This window comes from Aptenodytes patagonicus, chromosome 1 (assembly GCF_965638725.1).
Source record: "Aptenodytes patagonicus chromosome 1, bAptPat1.pri.cur, whole genome shotgun sequence".
Taxonomy (NCBI): Eukaryota; Metazoa; Chordata; class Aves; order Sphenisciformes; family Spheniscidae; genus Aptenodytes; species Aptenodytes patagonicus.
The window spans coordinates 44,502,145-44,521,042 of NC_134949.1; the positions used below are offsets into that span (position 1 = coordinate 44,502,145).

An 18,898-nucleotide genomic window follows, 5' to 3' on the forward strand; every position below is an offset into this window, starting at 1 on the left:
GATGTAAAGCATCCCTGAAGAGTTTTTAGAGATTTCACAAAGCTGCTCGTGCAGTATCTTGTGGGGAGTCACAATAGAAACTAGTCACCATTACTCAGTGGTGCGGTACATGCCACCACACGTTTCTACCTGTAAATGAAACCACTGTTTTGAAAACCAACCATTGTCTCCCACAAGAAACACATCCTACCACCCCCCAGTAAGATTTGTGCCAAGGTAAAGAAAAGGTATGCCATGTGCAAGCAGTACATGCACTTCATTGCTCACTCAAAATGGATTAAGATGAGGAGCCTCTATGATTTCTGGATCTATAGCATTGCAAAGTTAGATTGATGAATTATCTCTCCTTCACTTTCAGCTGTCAAGCTTCAACTTTTTTTCAGCGCAGAATATTATTTCCTTATGCTTCAATCATTTTTCCACATTCCTTTCTCTTAGTGCAGCTGCAGCTCCACTTTGTGGAAGATGAGGAAAGCAGAGTGACCCAGGTGTGTTAACTGCCGGATTGCGCAGAGTTTCTGAACCTGGCAGACGTATAAAAGATGTGGGTCTTCAGAATCAGCCAACAATGATTAGTGAGGACTAAGACCATTTCTCATTCTTTTTCAACTTGAAAGGCACTCAAATCAAACACCTTGCTGTATTTCTTACTCCTACCTAGTTGTAAATATACAAAAACACAACTGTAAAATGCAGCATGCAATAAACTGAAGGGAAATGTGTTTCCTATATATCTACATACGCAGCCATGGAAACTGCCTGACCACAGATACATTTTTCATAAAGAAGGAGGGAGTTTGTTCAACCTGTTCAGTACCCTATTGAATATTCTGATAGAAATTAATGTATTCCATCTCTCAGGAAATTCTCCAGTTCTAGGGTTAATTCTGGAGCTGAACTGGCATGGCTTTGAGCATCCAGAGGCTACAGTTATAAATGCTTTTAAAGGTATTAAATAATTAATAAGAATACTTAAATTATATTTACAAATTCTTTTTTAAATCTGTTTTCCATGCAGTGGAAAAGGACTGGATTTCTGACAGGGCTACCTACTGACTGCACAGAACTGAAATGATTTTTCAAGGAAGGTGATTTGGAATAGACTTTCTTTAAAAAATGCTGATACTTCTGGATGCTGCAAAATCAAGATCACTTTGTAACGAGGGTGGGGATTTGGCTTAAGACATCTGACTATAGGTATCCACATACAGGTGTCTACAAGTGTACCTGATGCTTATTTCAAGTATAGACAGCAGAGATTTGGTCAACGAAACAGCAATTTCACGCACAAGGCAGCAGATGCGTGCAGTAGGGAAAGGCATCACGCTCTGAGCTCCAGTGACTACCCTGACAGTTCAGGCACCCAGTGCTCACGCAGAGACCTGTAAGCAGGCACCTCAGTTTAGTGCCAGTTTCAAAATAAATCTCTCCCAAACCATCCAAAGCTGCCCTCTGACAAGTTGCGCCTGAACAGGACAAAGCGTTATTCTGGCACTTTTAGCTTTGAAGAGACTGTGAAGCGGTTTAGGAACCCTTCTCAGTGCTGGCCCCGTTCTGTGCTTCAGCGGAGCATGCCCTCTTAATTGCAAGTTCATGTCATGTCAGACTGTAGCAAGAGCTGTAAAGCCTCACTAAGTGCTGGTCAGGTCAATTTGATCAAAACCACATCAGAATAATAGGAAAAGAGAGGAGCTGGATTATCCTTTTAGTAGGTGAGGGCATTATCTCAGCTTTGGATTTTAGGGCCAATGCTTTTAATGCTTTGTAGGCTGTACTCAAACCAGGCCCAGCACAAAAACGTGAAAGCAGCTAAGGTGCCTTGAAGTGCTCTCCCATGACTCTGTTGTCTCAGTAATTTCATTTCAGGGATGACCTTGTCTGAGGAGAAAGCCTCAGGTCTCTATGAGGAGCTGGAGATAGACATGTTCTGAACAATCTTCACAAGGCATTTGTGAGGACTTTTCAGGAAGGCAAACAGTAAGGGAAAAAAGTAACAGTATTTTTGACATGAGATGGAAAGTGCTGAGAAGGGTACTTCAACTTCTACCACATATGGAGCTCTGAAGGCTACACGTAACATCAAGGGATGGACACCTTGCAGCAGTGTAACATACAGCTCTGTCCACTCAGGCTAACATATGCAGGGACAGCGATGAAAAAATCAATGGTGGGCAAAGGAAGAACATGAGGTTGGATACCTCACTTACATATGTACAATCTAGGAAAAGCTCTTGAAGGACTGTACAAGCAGGCCTGAAGCCTTCTTGTTGAAGGCCGTACTGCAGTACAGCAGTGGTGCTGATGGAAACAGAGGGAACCACACAAAGCTCCGGCTGGGACTGCCTGCTCAAGAAGTCAGAGTTGGGAGGAGAAAGTGTTCGAAAAGATTTTGCTTACTTTCATAGAATCATAGAATACTTTGGGTTGGAAGGGACCTTTAAAGGTCATCTAGTCCAACCCCCCTGCCATGGGCAGGGACATCTTCAACTAGATCAGGTTGCTCAGAGCCCCGTCCAACCTGACCTTGAATCTTTCCAGGCATGGGGCATCCACCACCTCTCTGGGCAACCTGTGCCAGTGCTTCACCACCCTCAGCGTAAAAAATTTCTTCCTTATATCTAGTCTAAATCTACCCCCCTTTAGTTTAAAGCCATTCCCCCTTGTCCTGTCGCAACAGGCCCTGCTAAAAAGTTTGCCCCCGTCTTTTTTATAAATACTGAGAGGCTGCAATGAGGTCTCCCCAAAGCCTTCTCTTCTCTAGGCTGAACAACCCCAACTCTCTCAGCCTTTCTTCATAGGAGAGGTGTTCCATCCCCCTCATCATTTTCGTGGCCCTCTTCTGGACCCACTCCAACAGGTTCGTGTCTTTCTTATGCTGAGGGCTCCAGAGCTGGACACAGTACTCCAGGTGGGGTCTCACCAGAGCAGAGTAGAGGGGCAGAATCACCTCCCTCGACCTGCTGGCCACGCTTCTTTTGATGCAGCCCAGGATACGATTGGCCTTCTGGGCTGCCAGCGCACATTGCTGGCTCATGTCCAGCTTTTCATCCACCAGTACCCCCAAGTCCTTCTCGGCAGGGCTGCTCTCAATCCCTTCATCCCCCAGCGTGGATTGATAGAGGGGGTTGCCCCGACCCAGGTGCAGGACCTTGCACTTGGCCTTGTTAAACCTCATGAGGTTCACACAGGCCCACTTCTCAAGCTTGTCCAGGTCCCTCTGGATGGCATCCCATCCCTCTGGTGTGTCGACCGCACCTCAGCTTGGTGTCATCTGCAAACTTGCTGAGGGTGCACTCGATCCTACTGTCTATGTCACTGATGAAGATATTAAGCAGTACCGGTCCCAATACAGACCCCTGCGGGACGCCACTCATCACCAATCTCCATCTGGACACTGAGCTTCTTTAAAGAAATTCAAGGAATGAACACAGCTAGCAAGTGGCTACGGCATGTCCCAGGCCCAGGACGCCACATCCTCGGCCACCTTAAGAAGTAAGCAGGCATTTGGAGCAAGAGCAGCAGCCCTTGTTTCAGGACTGCTGCCAAATACCCCACGCTAATGCTGGCAGTTTCAGGCTTTAAATTCCCACCAGCTCTCCACACAGACCATTCATCTGGGGGGAGTTTCCCAAGCAGACCGCTTTGGAAAAATGTCTTTCTTTCCAGGGTTTAGCATAACGCCAGGGAAGTGGACCATGTAAACAGTCTGAGCCTCTGAATGAAAGGAATGCGGAGAGGAAGGGAGACGAAGGACTAGATGTAATTCCTGTAAACAAAACCATCAGCTTCTTTCAAATTAAACACATACCTATCTTCCCACTGCTTCGTATATACATACACACAGCACCTCAGTAAATTCCTGGGAAATATGAGAAGCAGTGCTCTAGCATCCAAAAAAACATTGCTTTAAGCTTTACTTAAGGAAATGAAATTTATGAGAGTCTAAAGCCTGTACTGTTATGCGGCTTTGCTGTTATGTGACAGAAGTCCCAAAGCTGCAAGTTAGATGCCAAATGCATTTTAAAAATTTATTAGACTTCACAAAACAGTTAAAATGCATCTTACGTATTTGATACGCATTTTAAAAAATGCTTCCCCCCTCCCTCTTTTTTAAAAAAAAGTCATCAAAATCAAGAACTCTGCAAGGGAAACTTAGAGGAATAACTGCAAATACAGAATTTGTGTGAGATTTTGCATATGTAAATAAGCAGAAGACAACGACAATAATTCTGAGGGTTATGAAACCTTAGTATGACAATTTCACAAAAGCAGTTATGTTTTTGTTTTTTTTTTTTAAACTCTAGGGCCCTATAATGTTTCTCGTTAATTGCCGTACAGGCTACTGTGTAGTATGGAAATGCCACCAGAAGATGTCAGGCACGGACCATGAACGCGGGGGGGGGGGGGGGGGGGGGGCGCGGGGGGGTGCGGGGAGGGCTGGGGGACAGCAGGGGAGATGCCTGAACAAGCCAAACCCACATAAATAAACACTCAGCTGAAAAGCACTTGACAGGCACAGATGTCATTGCTAATACTGTGTCAGTACTTCATACTTAAGAAAATGCCAATTTGGGAAAAATAGAAAACAAAGTTTCTGATGTTGTTATATCTCGAAATTAAAAGTAAAAATATCTTTCTCATCTACTCCTACTAGCTTTTCTAATACTTCAGAAGAGCAATTCCACTAAGACCTGAATGTTGGTTCAAACCAACATACCTGCATGCGTGCCTGTGTATGCCCATACACGCACACACAAACCCCCACACAACTCTGGGATCAAGCACGACATGTTTGATATGTGCTACAACAACTTCCTGAAGCTAAAATTTGTGTACTAGACATTACAAAGTCCATAATGACTGAATAGGTTTTAATGCAATTCCTTAGAACTGTTTTATCCAAGAAACACGGAGTGAGTTGTGTTTGACTGTTGCACATTTATGTCTGCAGATTCCCTTTCAGGGTACTCAAGAGAAGATACTGATTACTAAGAATAGAACTGAGTTCAGTATCTTGTAGACCTAAAGGTTTATGACATTTAAGATTACAGTGCTTATCTACTCTTTGGCTCTTGCTCTTGCTACAAAAGATTATACTCCGGTAGATTTTTATGACTTCTTTTCTATTTTCTCATACCCACCCATAATCGTTACTCAGTACTGGGATGACAAATGGAGCAGTAACAACCCACTCGTGTAGATTCATTTCTGCCCAGTGGCTAGTGCTAGGCAGGCAGCAACCGGTCATCTGTCCGAAGACATTCTGAACAAATGCAATCTGCCAATTTTCAGATACCAGATTGCAAGTCACTTTTTTTAAAATTTTAAATCATAAGTGATTCTGCAGAAACAGCAAGTGCTTTACCAGGTTTAGCCCCCTGTAGATTTAAGAACATGTGATGGGACGGACCATCTTGCCTTCTAGCTGGCAATCCCCAAATGGTTCAGGCTCACATAAAACCAAGAAACAGAACAGTCTGGATTCCAAATGAAGAGCCAGTGTCCTTTTTCAGTCCCCCAGGACAGAAGGGTTTTGCTGTCCCAGCCTTCAGCAAAAGGCACGGTGAGGGGAATAGATTTTTGGTTCAACTGTTCTTTATGAATGTAGATCTGAAAAGTTCTATCTCCAGCATTAAAAACACAATTAAAGCCAAGTTTACAGTAAGAAAGTACTGTCTTTAAAATGTTCACAGCCTTACAAATAAGCAAGGTACTGTTTAGCAATGAATTATGGAAATTATTTATAAATGTATACTAATTCAATTATCTTGAAAATTACTGTCACTTTAAGGTTGAGAACAGATGCAGCTCCAATACTGCAACTTCATTGATGTTTTCGTTTCCTGTAACCATAACTTTGGCACTTACTGTCCATACCTCACAGAAGTTGATTACAATTATATTAGGATGTTTTTCCTTGTCATTTTGTTTCACTTCAATTGAGCAAAATCAAGATAAACCACACCTAACTTAAGTCTGATTCAATCACACACCCCTATCTACCCCACACCAAACCAGCCTGGAATTACTTAAAACCTCTACTCCATCTACTGACCTGCAGTACTGGAATTTGTAATGGAGTTCATAAACTAACACTGCAGGTCAAGAGAAGAATGTTGAAAATGGGAGACAGTAAACAGACCGGCCAAGAGACGCGACTTCATCCAAACTCTGGCTCCTGAGGAATTCAACGGAGGCTGGGAGAGCAGCACATGGTGTCCTCGCACACCTTCAGGGCTCCGATTCTAAGGACTAGGTAGAACTGTTCAACTTTATTTTATAAAATATATTCTGTGAAATGAAGTTACATTAAAATGTTCTGTATAGGAGGAAAGACAGGCGATGAATTTTTATTCCCCTTTGAATTAAATTGGCACGCGAGTCATCATCTGGGCAAAACAACGTGAGCCCCACCTCTTCCTTGTGAGAAAAACTTTCAGAGTCCCTCAATTAAAAAGCAGTCTGCTACCTTTTAATGAAGATAGCAGTAGGCTCCTTTAGGTTTGGGGTTTTTGGGTGTTGTTTTTGTTTTGCTATTTTTTCCTTTTTACATAGCTCTAGTAGTTCTATATATCTCATGTTAAAATTAGAGTAGCTCTTACACCTGCAAAAATACAGATGAGATATACAACAAATGATCCTGAACAGTGGTTCCAAGAGACACTGCAATATATGTAACATGTAAGAAAGTAACTTTCCAACACCTAGTGCCACCACATGCAAGTTTTCATTCCGGATATTTTGGTCTCTTCAGGCCTTGTGAAACGGCCTGGCCTCCAGTGAGAAGTGTTTCTTTCCCATTTCAGAATGAGAATACAAATGGAAACCTTCACTGCAAATAGATCTGGACATCTGGACCTCAGCAGGTGCCTTGGTCTCTCACCGTGTCACGGCAGGGAAGCCCTTCACGCTCAATACACAGCTCCCCTTTTACCTCACCTTGTACGAAGGGCAGTCACGGTCGTCTGGTGGATCCCTTTTCCCTTACTTCGGGACAGGGCTTTTCACACCACCACCCCATTTAGCTATGTCCCTTTCAGCCTCAGCAGAGGAGGAAGAAAGTGTGGGACCTTAACATGCAGGCAGCAGTTTGCCGTCAGATTGTCGTCTTTTTCCTTGCCCAGGCCTCTGCTCCGGCTCCCTCAGAAAGCTCTCGGCCATCTTGTTTGCTTTCTTCTGAAAAAGTAGATTGCTGAACTGACTCCTGATTTCATTCCCCAGCTGGCTGCTTCCCACACTACAACTCTTCAATCCTAGCCTTTCCACAAAATTATCAGCACGTGCTGACCAGCCGTATTTCTACCTTGAGTAAGGCTCAGGGAGCCCCAGCACTCTCAACCCAGCCCAGCCCCGTACCTGGAGGAGCATACAGGCAAGGTCTCTGAGAAGCAGCTGCCTCTAGAAAATAGCTGAGCGAAAGGTCTTGACTGAGATATCTATCTGACTGAGATATGTTTATCTAAAGAGTAACTAGGCTATTGAAAACAAAAATGCTGGTTTAGGATGGAGTCCATATCACCTGCTATATGCAATCCAGCACGTATATAATCCAGTAATAAACTGGGTAGAGATCCTGTTTCCTCAGCAGCAAGTCAGAGAGCAGGGCAAAGAGAGTTATCAGAAAGACACTTATTGTCCAGAAAGGTCAGTGTTTCAACCAGAGTTTGAGTGATTTCAGCAGCCTGTGGTCAAGCAGGCTATGGGATTTCTCTCTCCCCCACTCTTTAGCACTGCATCCAGCCAGGTCCCTCCTGAGGGCTGACATCCCTCTCTAGTCATCACGCTGCCCAAGAAGATTTCATAAACAACCTAATACCAGTGGTTTCCCAACTATGGGCCACAAATCACATGCCCTTGACCTACAGAAAGCTGGCTAGCTCTGTCAAGCTGACTCCACTCATTTCACTTAGGAAGAGAGACAAATGAAAAAAAAATGTACTGAAGAGAAAAATGGATTGTACAGTCGTATCTGTATCAAATTAACAGAAAAGGAAAGAAAATCTTATAGAGAGACAAGCTAGAAACACAGATGCTTTCCTACTGTTGCTTTTCTATACAGGCATTTTCTGTAATTGCTACAGAAGTAGTTATGCAATACTGAACAGATCCTCTGTTTAACGTGGTTATATTTGGGAGGAAACTTGGGAATTAAGTTTTTGTTCTTGTACAATGAAATTACTTGTGGTGAGACTGCCCTCTTCCTGGCTTTCTGGCATACAGCTCTCACAGGAGGACTGCCTGGTGACAAGGGAAAGTACATGGAGACTAATTAATCTTGTGTTGCATCTGTTTTTAATTCCTAACTTAGAAATATATTAAAAATAGATTCTAGAATGGCCATCCGAAGTTCTGGGCATGTTTTCCAAAATACCCAGCTCTCCAATAACACTAAAACCCATTAAACCACAGTCTTAGCAACGATCATCAAATCCACCTCTCCCCTTCTAAGAAGTAACTATTTCAAATCCTTTCCCTACCATTTTACCCTAATTGGAAGAAAGGGGAAGGAATGAGAAGTGTTTATAGTATCTAGATAGCTAAAACATTAGTTCTCTTGAATACTAAATATGAGTTATAAAACACAGAAAATTCCAGAGTTGAGGAGTTCTTGTGGAAAACCTTACACTAGCAGATCTATCCCCTTTATAGAAAAAAAAAAAAGAAGTCCCTCTTAACTAAAATCAGAATCCTTCTACAGCAGATCAGAGATGAGAAAGGTAAGCTCCGCTTCCTTCAAATGCACCTGGCACTATGAATGACGTAATGGCATTTCTCCTTCCTTTTAAAGGATCTTTTCAAAGGACTAGATGCTACCCAGTTTTGGGCGTTAATTTTAACACGACACAGAGAAACCACTCCACGCTAAGATCATCCTGTGCTATTCTTTAGTTTCTCTCACAGACTTTACTCTTACTTCGCTGTGATTCAGAGGAACAGGTTATTACTGCTAGTGACACCAGTCTGTAGAGTTTGCAGTGCTCTGGCCTTACTACTGCTGCTCGTAGTCAAATTCCTCCTTTCCTCAGTGAAGAAAGTCCCATCACAGCCACTCTGTTCTCTCTTCATGAACTGTCTTAAATTCTGCCTGGTTCTCGCAGAGCTTGTGAACTCCCAGATTTCTCTGCAGCTCCACCGAACCAACCTTGCTGTCAGCCAGTATCAGAGACTCACCCACACGGTAATTCAAGGGAAGACCTAACATGAGTACACAGCAGCGCACACACACTCACAGCTGTTGCTCAGAATTTGCTACCGCTTCTGCTGAGCTGTCTTCATCTCCTGCGGATACTTTCTCATTCCTCTTTTTATTGCCTACCACTGAGACAATTTTAAAAACTACATGTACCAGACAGACTTCAAAATATATCTGAAAATATGTAGTAAGTTTTAAGCCTTGTACTGTGATGTTTACCAAAGATCATATAGGCAAAATAACAGCATACAGATTTATCAGCTGAAAACTGACAAAAGCAGTAGCCTTTAGAAGCTTATCTGCCTGAAAAGGAAGAACCTCCCGGCTCTCACCTTTCACAGCCCATAGTCTGGATGCCTTTCTAAGTTGACTGGATGCCTTTCTGGTTGACTGCTATTATTTTGCTGAGTGCTGGGACAGGCTGTCTGCTGGCAAGAGGACACCAGCCACCCTCCTCTCGCATTTGACTTACTGTGCCCGTTTTGTTTTAAAGCCTTTTTGCAACGTCCTGTTCTTTTACACTCTGACCCCTCTTCTGTTCCTTTCTAATTCCTCTGCACCCCATAGCTATTGCTCTCTAGTGCACTAAAGAAATAAAAGGAAAAACAAAACCACTATGCATGAGGACTTATTTTTAAATAATAGTTATTTTCCACAGGTTCAGCACAGCCTAGCTACTGTGATAACTATTTCCATGCCAACGTATCAACCAAACAGCATTGTCTTTTCCCCTCCCAAGCCAAATACCATCATCTCGTACAAATATACTCCTTGCAGGCGTACTTACCAGCGCCTCGATCCCTACCTGCCATCCAGCCTGACCTTTGCTCGCGTTCCTGTCTCTTGCCGACACACCCTAAATTCTTGCTGTGACACACAAAGAATACTGTAGCAGTCCTGCAATGAAGTCAAGCATCATAAAAAGTGTAGTCAGGGGAAGGAGAAAAAGCTGTGTAACACACCCAGCCTTTTCCCCGTACGACACTGAATTTGGAGCAGAGGCTTGCTTTCCCTGGCCTTGCAGCTTCCCATCCTAGGCTTGGGATCCTAGAGCCGTGTTAGCACGAAGTGTAGCAGTACACATGTATTCGGTCTTTGCAACTCACCAGGCAGAACATGACTCACTCTGAACTTGTGCTAAATAAGTGTTTTCTTTTCTGTTTTAGAAAAAGGCCTAATATTTAGTTATATTCTGTGCTCATTGGGATATTATTTTATAGACATCTGATTTCTTAAGGACCAAAAGAAATATTCTTCAGAATGTCATTTTATCTCTTCTTGCAAGTGCCAAGAATGCTTAACAAGCTAAATAACATAATGTTATGCAGGGGACAAAACGGGGGGGAGGAAAGTTCTGCGCGTGATTTCAAATTTGGATGCTTTATTCAAAGTGATTTAATTATTACTTTTCTGAAGAAGTGATTAAAGTTCATTAAAATCCAAAGCAACGCTTGCCAAGATCTCAAAACAGTTTATTATTTTAATTCTTGCATAGTGATGATGAAAAATATGTTTTGTTTCAATCTCTTTGGTGAGGAGATATGGCATTTTGCCAGATTACAAGAAGGAAAATTCTCCTTCGTGCCAACGCCTAGTAAACTGCATCCTGTGTCTCACTGCCTCGGTGCTGAACAAGGCAGCTGACAAATCAATAGGTGACTTGCTTTAAAACCTTCCTGTTTCTGAGTATCGGGACATGCTGTTATTTGCAAAAGAGCAGTGGGAAAGTCGGGTAAAAATTTCACAGAGGAAGAGCAGAGGAGGAACATGACATTTTGCCAATTTGCAAATAAATGGAAGCTGATTCATCCTGTCCAGTGGGTTTTCATATCAGCACTCAGTTAATGATACTACCCTGAAATATGTTGGTTCAGCTGTCTAGCTGCAGCAGCTTAGTGGACAGCACAGAGTATCTAGTGCATGGCCTGAGAGAGGAACAAACCAAACAGAAAGTGCTTACCTATAACTCTTGCTCCCCGCACAGGTACTTCAGTTGTTTACTTTCTGTAATCACACAGCTCTGACTGCAGTACGGGGCCAGAAAAGATTGCTAATAGATTCAACTATTGAGTATTTGGCAGCATCGACACAGGCATTTCCTGAACCCTTCAGTTAAGTGTTATTGCCTCCATGGCATTAAAAAATGAGAAAAATACACAGAACACTCCAATTGCAGAGGTAAATAGTAATCTGCTGGGAAGACCTTCCTTAGATTTAGAATGTAAACTGAACTATATTTCAGCTTAAGCACTGAAAATCTCAAGAGGTGTCAATAAGGCAAAAGATAACAGAAGGAAATGAAACCAAGAAAAAGGACAATTACACTCGTCTACTGTAAAATCCTCAAGTAGCCAAATGAGATCTACTTGTCTTTGTTTAAAGTGTCATAAAAAATAGTTCCATGCTGTTGAAGAAAAAAGGATCGTGAAGTGACAGACCTGAAAAGCTGGAGTCTTTATCTACCTAGACAGAAGGACCAAAGCAAAACACCTGAGAAGTCCACATCTTCACTTACCTACAGAATAGACAGGCCAAAGGCATCAGCTTTACTCATCCATTTCAGTAACACACTTTTGGATATAGGAGTTTAGTTTCTACTTTGAATACTTCTTTGACCTCTCATCTGAGCCAACACCCAATTTACAACCTTTCTGTGTATCTGTGTTAACAAAATTCAGAATGGCGTATTGCTCTGCGGTAGAGGTAGCCCTGTGAACACCTGCCGGTCACCGCTGCCTTTGAATCAAGTTAACATTTCCACTTATTACAAATCCCAAATAGCAATCCACTTTCTTCTGCTGGTGGAGTGGGTTACAGTTATTGCCAGGAACACTTTCCAAGTGTTGGAATACGCTCCCACAGAAGGAAGCCAGTGCAATTCTTTCTGCTCTCAACCACCTCAGCTACAATATTAACAGCATTCAAAAAGCCACGTAAACTCAATGGACAGGTTGCCAAATAAAAAGGATGTGATGATTCCTACATAGAGAGTTTCTCCGTGGAGACTGCTGACAGCTGCTTAAACGGCATGTGAATGAAGAGCGTGCTTATAGAGCTGCACCAGCTGCTTTATTCAAAATAAGAAGCACCTTTCTTGAGATCCTTATCCCATTCTGGGCCTTTACAATCGAGTGCACCCAGAAGAGTATCCTTCTCTGATCAACCGAAAACACATACATGAAATCTCAGTGAAACAGAAAAAGTTAATAAAGTGAGTAATGAATGTTACTGAAGACTAAAGGAAGTAGGAAAATGTAAATAATGTTTTCTTTTACCTCATTTTTAAGTAGTCTTAGGTATTACTTATAATACAGTTAATAATCATTGCAGTTCTTGCAGGAGCATGACTTTCAAGCCATCAATTTTTGGATTAAAATTTTTACTATTAAAAAATGATGGATCATTACACCAGCAGCAAACTGCTAATTCTAGTTAGCATTTCCTATAACAAAACAGTTAATTTTTCAAACAAGTACAGCTATTTAAATGGATGTAAAGGAAGCACCTGAATACACTGTTTTTCAGTTACATAAATTATCATTCTAACCTCGTGAACATAAACCTACGATACATATATTTGTAATTATTCTAAATGTTTTTAAAAATTCATATATGCACCACCACTTCAGACAGGCACAGTGAATTATATTAAAATGTACTAAATGACTTCACTCGGCAACATTATCTTCAATGTGCTTTTTAAAAGACTTTTTAAATTATTTTGTTCTGTAACACTTGCATACACCTATCTGGTATACTCCAAAAGCAGTTGTGTTGTCTTGGGTTTTTTTCACACATCTCTCAGCAGTTGTTGAAGACAACTTTGTTATATTTAAATCTGCAGGATGCAGCAAGAGGGCTCTCAGATGCAAGCAAATCAGAAGTCCTCCATACGGTCCTGGTGCTTTAGCAAGGGGCTCCCACCATATCCCGAAAATCAGCTCTACCACATTTCTGCTAGAGATCTAAATGCCTGGGGCTAGCCCTACACATTCCCAAAAACATCAAGCATACTAACCAACATTACCGTAGTAGTACCACAAATTATGTAGTATTTGAAAAGTAACGTCCAAAATTTCTGCCTACTCATCTACAGCCTAGCATGGTCTACAAAAGATATGATCAAAGCTCTGATTTTAGATAGTAATTTGCATTTCTTGAAGGGTGGAAAGTAATATTCTTTTCCTTTTTAAGTATTTGTGCAAAGGTGAGCAAATGAAAAGCTGGAGATCGTGTTTTTCTCATAAAAACACTAACTATACTGCAGTGATAACCAGAACCACTTTTAGATCTTTATAAAATATCCAGTTTGTTGTCCTTTCCTTGTTGAAAACTATGTGAAAAAAATGTTGGAGAAGACCTAGGTTTTCTTCATCCTTACACACCTATTCCTCTCCCTAATATTCAATCCTGCACAGTCTCAACCCATACATTTTTTCCTTATTTTCTCCCTGCTTTTAACCATCTTTATAAATCCTAGAATCTGGAGAGTGAAAATTGAAAGCGGCCATTTTTTTTTAAATGTCACTTCTCACACAAAGCCAGAGCAACAAAATTACAGGGGTTTTTAAGTGATATTTTATTACAAACTATAGCGAGCAGAAGCAGTTAAACGGGAAGAAAGAGTGATTCAGTTGGGAACAATTAGCATTTTCTATATAATTGCTTCACAGAGAAATATGAGAGTTATTTCTAGAGAGTCTCAACTTGCAAAGCTTCAGTGGTTTTATTGTCCCCACCCATTAAATATATTTGGTAGCTGGCTGTAACCACACTTAGACTGTTGCAATCAAAATTCTAAACTCTCTAAAATGCATCATTGTTATAACGAGCCTTCAGGCAAAAGCAGAGATTAACATTTCTGAGAGAGAGAAAAACAAAGATTTCATTCCACAGGCTCTCAGTCTACAAAATCTGATTTCCAGAGATAAATACTAATGGATAATGTGTCAAGATGCCAATTATCACCCTGCAGTTTTCTCAAACACAATCTTGTGCAACAGAAAAACACCGTTTTTCTTTTAAATTATGCTTTGGGTTCTTAGAAAATACCCTGGTACAAAGAAAGGACAAGACTTAATGCTGCCTTTTTGCACGAGATTACGCAATAGCTTGTTGAAAGAACCTGTAATACCTAAATACCTTCAGGTCATTTCATCAAGGGAAACCCTTAAAAATTGCTTGAGTTCCCACCCTAAAAGACTAAGCAGAGATTAAGTTCTCATTTTTGCTGTCACCACATTGTAAGTGCATCCTTTTGCTATTTCAGAAAGCACAGATTTTATTAGCCATAACACCTAAAGGAGTCAACAATGAGAAGATTATAGAACCTGTTCATCTTCAACAGCATTTCTGTTTACCAGAAAAAAAGGCAGAGCATTAGCACCAAATTATGCATACGTTTTCATTACCTTCCTTATTAAAGAAATTCCAGATCTCAAAACAAAGTTTGATACCTATGTTATTTAATATTCTTAAAAAAAATTTACAGCATATTGATTAAAAATCATCATAGACTTGGATTATTATATCTGCAGTATAGATAGGGCTTTTATCTTTTGTTATCTGTAACAGAGCTTTACCACAGAACAAATACCTACAAGTCAAAGGCTTAATTAAAGATATAAAAGATGGCACCTCTTACTTCAAAGATTCTTTCTAAAACTTACACAATTAGTGCCAAAGTTTACTGTTTCATCTCAGCAATTAACATCACAGAAACATTTATTGAAGAAAGCCTAAAATACAAATAAAAAAGTAAGAGAATCTCATTTTTCCTACTCCTTCATTAGCAACATCCACTACAATCCCATCTCTAATTACTAACCATAGTTTGCACGGTTTGGCCCAAACTAGTAGAAAATGCAAGTCAGACATTTCTAGAACTCTGCTGTTACCCTTTGCTATATTAAGGTACTTGCAGACTTTGGTGTGCAGAGACAATTGTGTTCCCTAGAAGCCCACCAATGACTACCGAGGTAGCGGTCACTCAGAAACACTGCTGGGTTTTGTCTTTTTAGCCAGATTTTCTCCAATGAAGAAAACAAGGACTTACAGACTTCTTTTGATCTTACAGTGCTTAACCTTCAAATCTGCTCCTAGAACTTTTCCAAAGACGTTTAACTTCTAGTGCTTGTTAAAAGAAGGCCTGGAAGTTTTGGGTTTGTTGAGGTGAGCACCCTCATCAGACTAGAAAATGAGCCCAATTCCAAGGTGTTAAGATTAAAAAAGTCTTCTCTGGAGGCAGCATATTTCACTTTAAGAAAAGGCCTAGGGGACTTGACATTGCCTAAGAAAATGAAGCACTGCCTTTTTACGTGGTATAAAAGACTCCACCCATTTCCTAATCAAATATTAAAACACGTCAAATGCTTAATATTACTTCAAATGTCTTGAGTCAATCCAGAAATTGCCAGTCAATTGTGCTTAAACAGAAATCCCTACTGAGATATCAGCAAGAGAGAATATGGCTGTTGGCTGTGTAATTAGATCTTTCTGCTCAAGGAATGCCAAGTGAAATGTAAGTGTCAGTTTCCATACGCGAAGGCTTGTCAGCTGCTAGACCAGAAGCTCTCAGCTGCAAACCTGCAGAGGTAGGTGAAAACCCACTAGACCTCCATAGAGAATTGTGCTATTTGCGACTGTTAGATACGCATCAGAAGGATATCCCTGTTGTTGACTGCTGCCCAAATGCTTTCCATACGTCAACGTCACTCTTACATGTGATATTCCTACAAGGTTTCCTTTTCATTTTTAAGTTGGAGACTAACAGAACTTTTTATGGTATAACTAGAGCATTGGATCGTCTCAATGTCCTCATCAATATTCAATCCCTCTCAAAACCTTGGCAAGTTCTTGGTGTCCCAGAGCAACTTCCAGCAGCAGTACGTTCCACAGTGAAATTATTCACCAAATGAGAAAATTTTCTCATACAAATGTTTGAGGTCTGTTTAAGAAAGAAAAAAAACAGTGAAGAATAGTTTTATGGACATTGTTACATTTTAGATAACACTTGAAGGTTCTAGCAGAAGAAGGGAAACAAGAAGATACCAAAATTACAAAAGAGAAAGGAAGAGATGGGCTAGGAGAGAAAAATTAAAACATCCACAGGAAAACATACCAAGTGCAAATCCAGTGACTAAAGCAGCAGCACAGAACAGGCACTATTGTACTTGGAGCTAAAATTTCCCAGGAAGACTGAAGAACCTATAATGCCAAAGGCAAAAACCAAAGAAGGACACACTTTTGTGTTTTAAAACAAAATCCAAAGGCCACTGGGCTTTCATAAAGGAAGTCAACTGTAGGAGTAATAATCTTAAACCAAATTCACCTAACATTTTAAAATTTACTAAGTGCAAATACTCAGAATGTCTTATCCATAAAGTAACCATGGTGTTCAATGCATGGTTTCTTACGGTATTTGTGTTTCAAGTTGTTTTTTAAAACAACATTACAAACTTTATGATAAACTGTGATACAGTTATTATCTCCCTGGCATTTACTGGTGATCCACCTGTTCTCTTTACGTGTAGTCTGCAGCAATGAATGAAAAGGAGGTTGTCTTTAACGATTCTACCTGTGCAGGAGAAGAGAACATGTATTCATATAGAAATTTCAGAAATTAAATGTATTGTGAAGTCAATTCACTTTGTTTTTGTAGAAGTAGCACTGTAACATCCTTCATTACCTTTTCCTGGGAAGGGCTATACTTCAACTCTGAAGTACAGGAAAAGGTCATTTCCATCTAATTGATGGAAGGATACGCACTACATCCCTGAAGCAGAAAATTAGTATAGTGGAAATACGCAGATTTCTCTCTTAATGTGTGTGCAAACACATACACACTTGAAGAATTGAATCCGAATGTAAAGATAATTCTAACGGTTCAGACTGGGAGCTTCCCAGTACGGGTGACAAATCCAGTTAGAATTCTAGTCAGACAATATTAATTCTCCTTTAAACACAATAAGTAGTCAGCCTGGATTAAAAAGAAATTAGTTTTATTTGGACAAAGGCACACAGTCTTTATTGTTAGATTAAACACGTATCTTTTACCTGCAATAGTAAGAATTTCAACATAATTTTTAATCTGATACCACAAATAATATCACAACTAGTCAATGTTCAAAACTAAAATGGATATTTAGTTATTTATAGCTTAATGATGCTTCAACTTTTTAAATGCATAAAATGGATATTTTTAAAAAAATGACTCCGCATTATGATTATGAGACTATTTTCAGAGGAAAACTCAACTATCACAATTTTTCCAGAACAGAAAAATCACAGCTAGCCCTGAACAAGAACAGTTACACCAGAAATCCAGAAATCAAAGCAAAAGGATTAAATTAACAAGGTAATGTACATCTGCTACAGTACAAGGAGAAATGGTAGATGGAGATTTGCTACAGTAAGATAACATACTTGGAAGATCATCAATGCTACTAAAATACATATCAAAGTCCTTTTTGTCCTGGGTATATTTAAGTAGTCCTAAAGAAATGCTTAATAACAGAAGTAGAAATGCTTCTAGAAATGCTCGTGTCAATACCTTTTGCAGGTATTGACGTCAGAACGACTGGCTTAGAACAGATCTGTAGTGAACTTCTGTATCAAATTAAATGACAAGATCCAGAATGAATTTGTTTCATTTTCAACAAAACTTTTAAGTATAATCCTTACCTCCTTAGTCTCAGCAGCTACAGGTACCAGCATGATTTTTTTTATGGTACTAAGTTTTTACGTCATGGCTTGCAATGGTAATTTCTCCAACTAAAATAGTTGTTTCTTATTAAAAATGTCAGATGTTTATGATCATTAATACTGATGCAAATGGACCAACTCAACTGACATCTTCATAAAGGGTCTGAGCCCAAGAAATACTGACACTCAGTCATATGCTAAAGGTATCCATAGTTATTACTCATGTATTTGTTTCCCAGTAATTACCTTTCCTCTTGGCTACTAATACTGATTTGTTTCAATTCAAGCTGGAAATAGCCACAAAGAACTTACAGAAAACCATAAAATAGCTGGAGTCAGTGTAACTCTGCTCTCCTAGCAAAATGTTAAAAAGTAATTTGATGTCCAGTATTCCTTTTGGTCTCTCTTATGGTAGCAAGTTTCCAAGCTGTAATGATAGCAGACAAGTTGAAAAGAGCTTTGATGTAGGTTAATCAGTTGTTTCCAACATACTAAAACCCCTATATCTTTTGTAGTGCTTATGCCAATCACAAATCTTTCCACAGCTAATTCTCAGTACAGCTGAATAATAATAATAATAATAAAAAAATCATTAGGTTGTACTTCCTACTTTGGAGGTCACTGGTTTATTTCTTGTTACCCTCTTTTCTCACTCTACCTCTCAAATTCAGAGCCATTCTAACACAGAAATAATTAATCTCTGAATGTGTAAATACAAATCTGGTAATTAACAAAGAAAAATTTTGCTTTAAAGACAGAAAAACACTCATTTGCAAATACAGACTGTACTCTTTCAGTTAATATATACATCAAGTAACACTGAACTTAAACATGGCCATTGAATTATTTAAAAAATGAAAAATGAGCCATTTTGAATTTCCTTGTAAAAATCACCAACATTTTATATGGTTAAACTTCCTCTTTAGGGAATACATCCCACAAACATTAATGCATATTATCAACGATAAAAAAATATTTCTGCACAACTTTAACCTTCAGCTC

The 18,898-nt window shown here is 40.0% G+C and overlaps 1 protein-coding gene across 2 annotated transcripts in view; it reads right to left on the reverse strand.

Annotated features, from left to right (window-relative positions):
* Positions 1 to 17,191: 17,191 nt before the first annotated feature.
* The window catches only part of PAWR (pro-apoptotic WT1 regulator), an 85,538-nt gene continuing 83,831 nt past the window's right edge, over positions 17,192 to 18,898 (reverse strand). Inside the window, exon 8 of one of the 2 annotated variants that reach the window (XM_076333519.1) lies at positions 17,192 to 18,323. In XM_076333519.1, coding sequence (XP_076189634.1) covers positions 18,251 to 18,323 — 73 coding nt within the window. In that variant the 3' untranslated portion in view covers positions 17,192 to 18,250. The remainder of the gene's footprint in view (positions 18,324 to 18,898) is intronic. The other variant, XR_012994909.1, reaches the window with a different exon arrangement.